Here is a 12,666-nt window from a genome sequence, read left to right as displayed (position 1 = left end):
GAGGCTGCTTCTAAAAATGTCATTTCTGGATGAAAACCCCCACACTCGTTTTTCTTCTTAAAAAGTCTGACACAGCTCATGAAAAGCGTACAGGTACAAGAGAGGGCACAGGCTGAATGGCCATGGGGACAGGAAAGGCTGGACTCAGCAAGACCATAAATTGCTTTGCTGTCTCTTCTTGTGAGCATGAGCCATGGAACATGCTGGGACTGAGGGAATGAAGTACAACGTGGAAGACTAGGGGAAGGAGAGACAGGTGGCTGGGCACAATGGAGGGAAATGGGATGGGCTGTGAAGTGCTGCCACGTGATGGTGCTCGTGGAGGTTGTCCAATGCCTCCTGCCCTCAGTGGTAGAGATCAGACCAGAAGCATTCTACCTCCTAATGTAAGCATTTCCAGGATGGTTTACAGCCCATTCCCATATCCTCCTGTTGGTGTTCCCTGCTGCATTTCAGTGAGGAGCCGTGTAGGCTCCTGGAAGGGATGACATGGCCCATGCCCATGGATCCCACAGCTGGGACATGTGAAAGGTGTGTTGTGGGGGGGGGGAGGTTTTGGGATAATTACTGTGATGATTGCTTTCAAGAACCTGATCCGTAGGTTGGTTTAGTTGGGTACTAAACAAAGGATACGTCAATAGCCCAACTACAAGTTGATATTTTGCTGTCACCTTCCTCTCCCAAATAACAGCAGTTGAGGCTTCAAACAAATTCAAGTTGTGTTGCGCTTTGCATATAGAGGGCAAATATTTGTGTCAGATTTATTTATTTTCTTATTTCGGGTGCAGTTGATTTATCTGTCTTTTCACGATGTATATGTATTCCGAAGAAAGATTCTGACACATGCTGAGCACCTGATTTACTGTCTGTCAGCAGAGACAGGTTAAGAAAAAAATTATAAAATCAAATGGCTTTTCTTCCCCAAGGTTAAACATTGAGTTCCTCCTTCCTTCTTATCTTCATTTTTCTCTTCTACAACACACACACAAAAAAGATGTTCAGTAAGATAGAGTTGTTAACCATTTCTGGCATGGTCTCAGTTAATGGCAGTGCCCTGAAGCCATGAAGATTTGTAGGACAGACAAGGAGCTATTGCTGCATACATCTGTCAATAAAAATACAGCATTTCTGGGGAATAAAAGTATTGTATTATACTGCCATGGTAGCAGCCTATCTGCAGTACGAAGTACAAAAGTAGAAGAAAATTGAAAGTTTAAGCACAGAACTGAGTATGAAATCCAGAGTTGTGGTGTTTCTCATTAGCAGGTGTCATTTTTGAGATATCTGTGCAAGTCTACAGCTGTTTCTTCCCTTTTAAGTATGGCAGCTCTATTTCAAATGACTGGCTACAGCAAACTCAGCAAAAAAGACTGCAAACCTAAAATTCTGGGAAGCAGAGGGAGCGTACCTAACTTCTGAAGAAGCAACAAAGTATTACATGAGCTTCCTGCAGCATTACTGATGGGAATTGCCCCCAGAGCCTAACCAGTTCTAGGACTTCAGTGGAAGTTATGAGCACAGAGATTTTGTCCAAACCAGTCCCTTTATGTGTACTGCAAGTGGCTGAGGATAGATTTGTCAGAATGAATTGCACTGCTGTTTATGCAGCCTCTGCTGGTGCAAAAAAATGCCCTGGCAATGCCCATCACTAGGTGTCCAGACAGATAAGCTAGCGAGAGTGGTTACAGAGCAGGGAGCTTCTCGAGAAGCATGCTGTTCCAGATGAAAGTGGAGGAGCAAAACAGTTTCTGCAGCAGGTATGAGACGCACTGAAAGAATGCTAATTTATCTCGGCCTAGAAGGTAAGAACAAAAGGTGATAGCCACTAAGGTTGCAGTGAAGGTGTACAGCAAAGGAATTTGTCTACATTGAGTCCGCAGGGTAGGAACTCTTAAATAGGCTTCCCTGAAATGAATCCATGGAGATGCATTTGCTTGTCCCTGTCATTTCCCAGAGAGAAGAGGTGGGAAGTGGGGAAATGGTGATGTTTGCGCTCAGTTTCATGTCCCTCTTGGGCAGGGTGCAGGAGTAGCCTGTCTTGCGGCTGGGACTGGGGCTGCAAGGCTTTCCCCTGTTCCTGCGGGGTGCCTTTGGCTGCCGCTGAGCCTGCCTTTCTTCCTTTGTGCAGTTTTCTGTCGCGTGTACATCACGGAGCACTCCTACGTCAGCGTGAAAGCTCAAGTAACCACTTCAGCGCAGGAGATAGTGAAGATTGTTGCAGAAAAGATCCAATACCCGGAGGAGGAATTGGCACTGGTGATCATCACATTCTCTGGTGGTAAATAATCTTCCTTCATCCGACCACTCACCCCTTAGTGCAGCATGTAAGGGAGGGTGGGGATTCTCTGGTGCAGGATACAGCTGTGACCCACAGCTGGATGACCATGGAACAATGAGAGCTGCTTCCCAGAGCCGTTCCCATGGAAACAGCTCATTCCCGAGTAACGCTGGATGAGGCATTCCCTTGCTGGGAATGGACTGCAAAAGACCGTCCCTATTCAATAGTATTACAAGATTTTCGTTTTGCCTACACGTAAATCTTCAACTTCCAGATCTAAAATAATTTAGAAGGTGTTGAAGAAGGATTTTCTTTTAAAATATAGAAGGGAATAACAGCTTCTGAGTGTGTGGCTGTTTCTTTATTTACTGGATGGGTAATGAATGTTCTCCAGTAGAGAGAAGGGAGGCATATATTTGCACAGATGAGTTACTGAGCACGATCTAGCAGTATTTTGCAAGCAAACTTGCTTATGACTCACGTTTTTTGCCTGTTAGTTTAATGTTTCTTGTTTAATAGAGGAGGCTTACCGTCTTTTTCTGAGGAGGATCAGAATGAGGACAGGCTGGTAGTAGGGAACTGCCAAGCAATCAGGTCTTAAGATCTTTTGGTCACGTTGTTTTGCTCACTGTGATAACTTTTTGGGCTCTTATTGAAAATAAAGCAGTGTAACTGGGTATGTAGAAAGGACAAGTGAGCCCACAAAGTAGTGTTAAGACTCTAGAACACCTGGGCCATATTCTTAGCCAGCATTACTGGATGTCAGTCCCCTAAGGCAAAGGATGAGCCCTTAAATATACTTCACTCGTTCTTATTTCTTTGGCAGTGTAGTTGAATGAAATATAGACAAATGCTGAGTTGTTCTGCTTCCATATCCAATTCAGAAGTGAAAGACCACATTTTCCTCCCCCGCACACTAAGCACAATTAAATAATTCTGTGGGTCTCCAGTGTGAGTGGCAGGAGCTGGAGCCTTACCCCAGCAATCAAGAGCTTGGGCACAGGGTGGCCATGTGGGAGCTTTGCATGTTGGCATCTTGGCCAGCTGGGTTGCATCACTTTCAGGCATACACATTTACCCTTGTGCATGCCCAAATTCAGATCCAGTGTGTTTTGCAGCCCTGCAAGATCAAGCTGCTGCAGTTGTTCTTCAGGTCTCGTGCTCCTGTTCAGGAACAGGGCAAGTTTTGCTCTGCTAGCAGCGAATCTGGTGCTAACTGCCTACTTATGTAAAGAAAACCAACAATTCACAAATTATGAAAAACAATATCATCTCTAAATTGCTTTGTTTCCTGAGAAAGCCACAGAGTAGAAATAATTGCCATTTGGCTGTTCAATAGGAAATAATAATTAAAAAGCTGGTACAACAGGACTGTCATCTGTACATGACTATTGTAATTCCCAAAATGCTATTTGGTTCTATTGTCTGAATTAACTGGAGATAGAACAAGGGTACTGAATTTGTGCTTATGCATTGTCACTTGCACACTGTGTGCAATAATCAGCAGCCTGCCATGCTTTCTTTATTTTTCCTTTGTTTTTCTCTTTTGCATGACTCAGAACTGTCATCTACCATCCACTTGGAGGGCAGCAGGTTGAGCATAGAACTCATTTTTATTATACTCCTAAGATGGACAAGCAAGGTCTTTTTGTTCTAAATTACCTTGAAAAGACATACTGATAGTTCAGCACAAATGTATCTGGTGTCAGTGTGAGCAAAGGAAATGGCAAAAATGAGTAGCTTTTAATGATACTTCGCCCTTGAACGCCTGTTCCTACTCCTCCTTCATGGGCCACAAACAGTCTGAGGTGGCTGTCAGCATGCTGGTAGTGCTTTTTGGTCTACATTAATACAGTGACTGTAATCAAATCTCACATGTCAGCTCTCCAGAAGATTACTTGAAGCCCATAGGAAGAGACAGTTTTCCTAGGGCATGGATGTTTCAGCTGTGTTCTGGGTTTTTATTTTTTCTTCCACCTTTCTCTGGTGCCTCTGAGATTACCCATTGGAGAAGAAAAGTCCTTTCTCCTTGCTGCCTGTCTGGCAAGTCCTGCTCTTTCACTCAAGTAGTTACTAAACAAATTGCTATAGGTCTAGAGGAATTTCTCTATGTAAATTTATTAGCAAGGGGTTGGGTTTATTACTGTTGGTTTTTTTCCACCCATTGCTCTACTCTGTGGGGTGATGGCTGTTGATGACATCTCTACCCCCGTTCTTTTGTGCCTGAGACACACAACAGCTCTGTCTCTTGAGGCTGAGACACACGTTGCTCTAAAGTCACTGTGCTTGTGGTAGATACATTGGGTTGAAATTAAATGTTCAGTAATGAGTAGGAGGTTAGGCTATAAAATGTAAGGGTTTATCATATATTAAGTCCAAGTTGAAAGCATATACTTTTGTTTGTGCTGTAGTCCAGCATCAGGGACATCTTACTTTTATTGTTCTGAATAGTGTAGAAATGATGAACCCATGCCTGGCATTGCACAGGGATTGTGTTTGATGCTGAGTTTCATTCTAAAAAGCTGATGTGACTTTTCAAATATAACTGTGATGTTCTTCTCATATTTATACTCCTTTTCTTAAGAAAGCTTATACTCCTTTTCTGAAGCTTCTGTGTTCTGTTTTCTATTTTTAAAGAAAAACATGAACTACAACCAAATGACTTGGCCATCTCAAAATCTTATGAGTCATCCAGTCGTATGTTTGTCTACCGAAGAGACCTGACTGATTCTTTGGTAAGGATATGTATTTTGTATTCCCATTTTTGATATGTCTGATTCAAGATCAAGGGCTTAGTGTTCCGTTAAGAGGGTTTTTTCAATATGTAATTTATTTTTTAGTTCCTTAGTGGAGCTTACTGAGCTGTTCTATACCTGGAAAAAAAATCTTGCATTAACAGCAGTTATTTGACTGAGCAGTAATGGAATTTGTTCATCAATTTCAAATAGACCAAAGCTTCTATAGAGCTTAAATCTTTCAATCTACGTCAGCCCGGAAAAGCTGGCTTGTGCTTGTACAGGACTGACTGGGATGAGGATTACTTCAGAGCTCACATAGCCTTTTTTTTTTTTTTTTTTTTTTTGGCCTTGTGTGCCTGTACAATACTTAAAGTGGCTGGTACAGAACTGTAGGAAGTGATAAACTCTACATAACATATGAACGCAGAATTACTACATGTAGATATGTATGTAGAGTGAGTTATATGAAAATTACTGAGCATCAGCGTGGCTACGGTGTTGTGGTATCCATATGGTTATATTGCTGCTGCTGTCATCTCCTTCCTTCTGTCTCTCTGGTGTCGGAGATGGGAGTGGGTTGGAGGGCTGCAGTTCTCTCATTCCTGCCATCCTCCAAAACAGAGATTGCAAAAACTCTCTCCCTGCTGATTTCTTAAAACCTCAGTGAGGCAGGAACTCCAATAATTAGTCTTTTCTGCTAATTATTCATGCGCTTTGAGGAAACTGTGGGGACAGTATTGCAGCTGACTTTCACGTGTTGTCAGCACTGGCATTTGTGCATTCACCCTAGCTATGAGAAATGTCTATTTACATTTTGTTGGATCAATGTGCCCTGAAGAGCTGACATGCTGATATCATTGTAATCCGTCATCCCCATTATCTCCAGCATTTTAGCTTCCTCTAAAAATGCCAGCATTAAGGAAAGGTTTGCAGTGTGGACAGGTGACAACCGATCTAGTTTCATTAGTTGCATAATAAAAATGGCAAAACTTGCTGTAGCTGTCAAAAATAAAGCACCAAAGTAATGGCTTAACTGATAAGAATAATCTTTCATCTTGACAGATGGTTCATGTGCCAAGTTTCAGACTGATGAGGTAAAAAAACCCGAGAGAAATACAAACCTTTGAAAATCAGAGCTAATAATGGCTATGTCAAATGACCCTTAATACCAGCAGTGCCTGTGAACTCCACAGTAATAACCTAAGTAATGCTTATGAATCAGAATGTGCAGTGTTTGTTGGCAACTGCAGTTGGAGTAAATTAGTCATAAAACAGGTGGATTTATGTTGTTTGTAAGCATATGTTGATTGGTGGCAAGTTTTGTGAATTTGTTCTAAATCTGGTATATTTGCAGAATCATAGAGAAATTTCCTGGTGTCCTAATTCAAAATCTACTTTCTGATAATTTCAGGGATCGTATTTTCATTATGTTCATTACCTGTTTGGTCATTTTTTTTTTATACTCAAGGTTTAGAAAGAGTGGGAGAAGTCCTAATCCAGTAAGCCATAATCGATCCTATTGACCCATTTCTTGTTTCAAGCTATTTATTAAATAGGCTATCACTCACCAATTTTAATTAATGTGGAAAAAAAAAAAAAAGGCCTCAGTGCACTTAGAGAACATTACTTACTCAGCTTTGTTTTGTACCTTGGTCTAGAATCTGTTTCATTGTGAACCTTTTGGCACTTCCTCAGGATTTTTTGTTCTTGTCTATAAATTTAGAACCCATTTGCTGAAAATGAAGAATTGCAGCAACGGTCTGTGAGAATTTTGGGAATCAACACCTGGGATCTTGCCTTAGAACTAACCACCTTCGACTGGAGCCTCTTCAATGCAATTCATGAGGTGAGCAGCATCATGTCCACTTCCAAATATATTACTATTGTAAAATATTATGTCACTATAGGGCTCTGAAGTTGCACTACTGTTCTGGAGCATCAGCAATCCTTAGATCTTAGTTCATCACCATGACAGTGTGATTTCTCTATAGTGATGTTAATTGAATCAGATCCAAGAGCTATGCAGTAATCCTTGATACTGAAAAAGTTTGTCAAGGGTTTGTAGCTTCCCTGTGGTGATGCATCTCATGTTCACTGTATATGTCATGGGTTTTACTGACATCTGCCTGAAGAAAATAAAAAATGATGATCATTCTCAAAAATTATCCATATTCATGTGTTGTCTATGCAGGTTGTACTTTGCACTCCACATTATTCCAGTAAATACAGGACTCCACAAATAGACATCCTTGATATGGCTTTAATAGCAACAGAATACACTATTTCAGCAACTTTAGATGTTCATTTTACTGCTCTGGTTTGGCTTCAATGGGATAAAAAATATCGGACAGGATTTATAAAGTGGCATAATAGCCCACTTCAATGTCCATTGGATTATTTCAACAACTTTGATAGATTCTGGTGTGAGCTGCTGAGTAAAACACACAGTTCACAGTGCAAAATGTCATTTGAAAATATCACTCACTGAAACGCACGATGACTTTTTGAGGAAACAACTCGGAAATTCCCTTTCCTCTCATCAGATGTTTTCCTTGATGTTTCGTTTCATGTTCTTTTATTCAGGTTAGACGCAAAAACTAGAGCCAGTCAAGGCTTTTTTGCACAGAAGGCAAGAGCAGCTCTTCTGTTCATGAAAACTCATTTTTAGAAAGGAATTGAGTGGAAATTTTTCAGACTCTACAGTGCTCTGATATGGTTGCTTTTTCACACTAGAGTAGGAGTGATGAGATACAGAAAGAGACAGATTGGTGTAACCACATGTGGAACTGCAAGAAATCTCGCAAGGACTCTTGCAGGACTTTCAGTCTACTTACATACTGAAATACTCCTCTAGACTTTGCTAAACCATATTTGAAACCAGAATCATTTGTGATTGGCCCGTGGACAATAAAAAATAGCCATTTGTTACTAAATCTTGTTTCAAAAGCAGTATTTTAAATAATTTACATCTTATTTACATTTAAACTGTATTTCTTTGTTGTCCGTGTCTTCCAGCAAGAGCTGATATACTTCACATTCAGCAGACAGGGCAGTGCTGAAAACACTGAGAATCTCAGTCTTCTACTTCAAAGATGCAACGAGGTCCAGCTTTGGGTTGCCACTGAGATACTTCTCTGCAGCCAGCTCTGCAAACGTGTACAGCTAGTCAAAAAGTTCATCAAGATTGCAGCCCAGTAAGTTTATAAAATTACAGTACAGATCCTTGAATATGCATGCCTTACATAAATATTTATTGGGAATGGAGAGTTACGTGCAAGAGCAAAGACAAAAAAACAGTTTACACTGTAGTAAGCATACTTAGGTAAAACAGCCCATAAACAACAACAGCACACACTTGCTGAAACTAAGTGTGATGGAATATACAATGTACAACTCTTTCCCAGCAGTTTAGTTAATGTATTTGCAGTATCAAATGGAAAATCCCTGATGTTGTAGACATACCTCCTTTCATAGTAGGGATACCTCTTTTCTTTGCAGGGATAACCTGAGGAACTCCAATATAAAGCTATTTGAGTATCAACACTGTTATTCACCAAAGACTGTAAGAAAAACAGACATTCTGTTTTAAACCTGAAAGGTGTAACTAGAGAGGAAACTAGCTGCAGTACTCTGTTGCCCCATACAGTCGTGTCTGGAGTACTCTTTAATTGATTGGAGCAGGACGGTTCTTTATTAAGGGAACGGAGCAGTTTAAATATATGCAGCCATTCTCTTTGCTCCTTTCTCCACTTGTTGGTCTTTTGCAGTATTTGAATATGCATATTCATGGTGAATGCATAATTTGTTCCCCTCATCGACTGGATTGATTTAATTTGCAAGGCAGTTACATACAAAAGCCTGTTGTCTGCTGAAGCAGTGCCTTTGGCAAAATTAATTCTCCCAGTCTAATCTTGTGTAACTCATAAATGTGATCTGATTTAGTTTGCAAGTTCTATGGTATATGGTAATATGTTCATTTTCTGCCTTATCAATGGCCATGTTTAGTCCAATTGCGTCAAAAGTGAATGGTTCTGTCCTACGTGAATGTAGATATATTTGTCTCCAGACTAGAATGTTGCTCTGTCTCAATTAATTCCATGTCTGTGTAGTGAATAGTCCAAGTTGAGGAAACTAAATACAGTTGTCAGTAAACGATAGACAGGCTCTCCCAGTGCATTGGAGAAGCACCCATCACCCAGCGTGTAGATTTTGACATAACAGATATGCAGAGAGAACAAAGTGTAGTTTGCTCGAGGTCCTTTTTTTTAATGCTGAAAAGCATGTTTCCAAGTGAAAATATGATTGTATCTCATCAATTCTGAAAGAGTTGATGAAGGGGAAACAGTTAAGGTACAGGGATAGTGTTCCAAGCAGAGGCCCAATCCAAGCAGCCCTGCTGTTTTGTTTGTGATGAAGGGAGAGAGGCAGGGAGCTCTGAGCAGCTCCGGCTGCTTCCTGCTCCCTCAGAATCAGCAAGGAATCTCTCTGATTTCCACTTTGTCAGCAAAATAACAGAACTAAGATCTTGTGTTAAGTGTGTGTGTGTGTGTGCTTCCTTGTTGAGGGAACTCCACCTGCCGAAGATGTCTATTCTTCTGTTGATGAGTTAGTCTAAAATAGAAAACAAGTGATTTGATAGAGAAAATGAGTTAGCATGTTGCTAGAAATGAGCATCTAGAGGAGTTAGAGAAGCAAGTCAGCACAGCGTTAGAATAAATGGATTGTAACATATGCCTTCATGCTGCTCAGGGGGTGGCTGAAATATATACCTTCTCTCTGCAGTTCCTTGAGAGAATTGGGTCCTCCGATAGCAGATTATCCAGGTTCTGTTGGTCTCCTTTCTGGTTTTGCAGAGGATTACCTCTGAGAGCTGCCTGACTTTAATGATAAAAGAACTCAAACAACAGAGTCAGGATTCAAGATAACTGAAATTAAGTGAGAGGCACCATCTAAGGATGGTATGCAGTGATGAGTGTGAGCTTTATGCAAACTTGTAACAAGTGCTGGAGAGTTTCCAGTTTAAAGCATTGGCACATACTTTTCCCTGATGATTAATCCCAGTGAAGACAGTGGATTCACTCATGCTTAAAATCATCTGAGGATTCTGTCTTTCTCATACTCACAAAAATACACATCTGTTTATTGTAGTCTTCAAGAATCTATAGAAGTGGAATCTTCTTTGACAAGGACTCTTTATTTCAGGATTTCATATTTTCTAATTGACTAGAAATAAGGAGGGACTGACTGTATGTAGTGAAATGTCAAAGTATAGAGGTATCAAGTGAATTCCGTAGAGACCAGTACTGGAACTAGTGCGAACTACAGCTAATTTATAGGGATATGTAAAAAGAACATTAATCAGATTTTCAGACAATAAAAATGATGAGGGATTGCAAATGCATTGGAGGATAAAAAAAAAAAAAAAAAAGAATGATCTAAAGAGTCTAGTGGCATGTGCAAACAACAGTGGGATAAGATTTAATTTAGATAGATGCAAAGTAGTTCAGCTAGGGAATTCTAATACCGAGCTGAAGAAATAAATGCATGATTGTAAAGAACAGTACTGTGACAAAGGTCCTTGGGTGATAATAGATGACAAATTAAAGACAAGGACAAAGTGTGATGCTGTTCCGAGTAGATATATTTTATGTTTATTTTATACTTGCAAAGGAGAAAGATGTAAGAACTTGGAGGGAGAGCAGTAATTATGCTCCTCCTTCCTTCCCCACTGTCTCATTACCTCTCCTCGGTAAGAAGGAAAAAAAGAAAGAAAAGTTCAAATGAAATACAAAGAATTCAATGAAAAATAATAGCAATATGGAGAAATAGATTGCAATCCATGGCCACAAGGAGAAATTGAAGGAACCAATGTACAATTTGCAGAAAAAATGAAAAAGGGGATGAAAATATTTATAATACAAGAGAATAGAGGTCAAGGATTTATTCTGTATGGTAAAGGACAGCAGAGAGTAACTTGAACATTGAGAAGGGAAAATTACTTCCGACAGCAAAGGAAGAAAAATAACCTGCCAACAACAGGGTTGATGAAACATGGAACACTTGCTAAAAAACTTCTTAGAGACCCCATCACCTAGACTGCAGGTGGCCATGGTAGGACGTTTAATGAGTTCATTACGTGGAAGATGATTGTATGTTAGTGCTGAGAGCTGAAATTGGACTCAGTAACCTAGGATACCTGTGCTTTCCATTTATCTCTTATTCTGAGGACAAAAAGTCAGAATACAACATTCATACTTTTATTCCACAGCTGTAAAGCCCAAAGAAATCTGAATTCATTCTTTGCCATTGTTATGGGTCTCAACACTGCATCTGTCAGCCGGCTGTCTCAGACCTGGGAGGTAAGACACATCTTTGTATCTTTTAGACCCTGTCAAAACCGATTCTCACATATGTTGTGCACTGGTGAATTACCTTTTCTTCCTAATTATTTGTTTTTCATGCTGAAATCAAACGGAGAACAAATGTCAGTAGAGGAATTTTACTGTGACTCAAAGCCTTAGATACAAACCTTTTCAAATAAAGATGAATGTGTCCTTCCAGAGCTTTTGAATAAGAACAAATCAAGGAATTCTCACCCTTTTAGAAAAAGTCAGGTAAATTATCCTAGCATTTTAAGTATATGGCGGAACAGAATGTCTTACAAGGTCGGTTCCAAACAAGGCATACCTCATTATGGAATAGTTTCATTTATAAAATGAAAAACAAAACTTTTTAACTTCTCCCTGATTAAGTCCCTCACAGTTGCTGTGAATGAACATACCGGAGAACAGAGATTAACTGTTAAAGAAGCTATTGGTTGCCAGTCAGTCAGAGCATGAGATGTTTAGAGGAGGGTTTCACTGAGACTTGTGTTTATATTGTCCCTTGGTTTTGGTTTTTTTTTTTTCATCTCAGTAGATTACTGAGTAGTAGTTATCTGCAAGTTTACTGTATTTGCTGGTGAACCTAAAACTGAGGAAAGAGTCATTTGATGTTATATGGGGAGAAGCATCATCCCTTGCCACTGCCCTAGCAGCACAAGCAGGCAGTATTCAAAAAATGTGAACCTGTAACACGAAGTGACAAAGAACGGCTGTGATCTCCTGCCTTGGAGATGCTTTTGAATACCAGCAGCTGAAACCCATTGGCCATTGGAGGGTTACAAAGCCATCTAACACATGAAATCATGCATATGTAAATGGCACTGCATATGCCAGTGACTTTGGCATGCAGAGAAATGAGGGCAATGACTGCTGCTTTGGGGTTGAGTTTGCAGGGACTCAGATAGTTGAGACTACCTTTAAATAACAGATAAAGCAAACATATATATAGTATCATAGAATGGCCTGGGTTGAAAAGGACCACAATGATCATGTAGTTTCAACCTCCCCGCTATGTGCAGGGTCGCCAACCACCAGACCAGGCTGCCCAGAGCCACATCCAGCCTGGCCTTGAATGCCTCCAGGGATGGGGCATCCACAACCTCCTTGGGCAACCTGTGCCAGTGTGTCACCACCCTCTGTGTGGAAAACTTCTTCCTAATATCCAACCTAAACCTCCCCTGTCCCAGTTTGAAACCATTCCCCCTTGTCCTATCACTATCTACCCTCGTAAACAACTGTTCCCCCTCCTGTTTATACACTCCCTTCA

The 12,666-nt window shown here is 40.4% G+C and overlaps 1 protein-coding gene across 2 annotated transcripts in view; it reads left to right on the top strand.

Moving 5' to 3' along the window:
• RAPGEF5 (Rap guanine nucleotide exchange factor 5) overlaps positions 1 to 12,666 on the top strand; it is a 151,361-nt gene that overhangs the window by 120,843 nt on the left and 17,852 nt on the right. For both annotated transcript variants that reach the window (XM_015281856.4, XM_015281855.4), the window contains 5 exons: positions 2,129 to 2,278; positions 4,916 to 5,013; positions 6,740 to 6,862; positions 8,032 to 8,210; positions 11,285 to 11,375. In XM_015281856.4, the coding sequence (XP_015137342.1) occupies positions 2,129 to 2,278; positions 4,916 to 5,013; positions 6,740 to 6,862; positions 8,032 to 8,210; positions 11,285 to 11,375 (641 nt within the window). The remainder of the gene's footprint in view (positions 1 to 2,128; positions 2,279 to 4,915; positions 5,014 to 6,739; positions 6,863 to 8,031; positions 8,211 to 11,284; positions 11,376 to 12,666) is intronic.

This window comes from Gallus gallus, chromosome 2 (genome assembly GCF_016699485.2).
Source record: "Gallus gallus isolate bGalGal1 chromosome 2, bGalGal1.mat.broiler.GRCg7b, whole genome shotgun sequence".
In the NCBI taxonomy this organism is placed as follows: Eukaryota; Metazoa; Chordata; class Aves; order Galliformes; family Phasianidae; genus Gallus; species Gallus gallus.
This window is presented reverse-complemented; position numbering and strand designations above follow the sequence as displayed.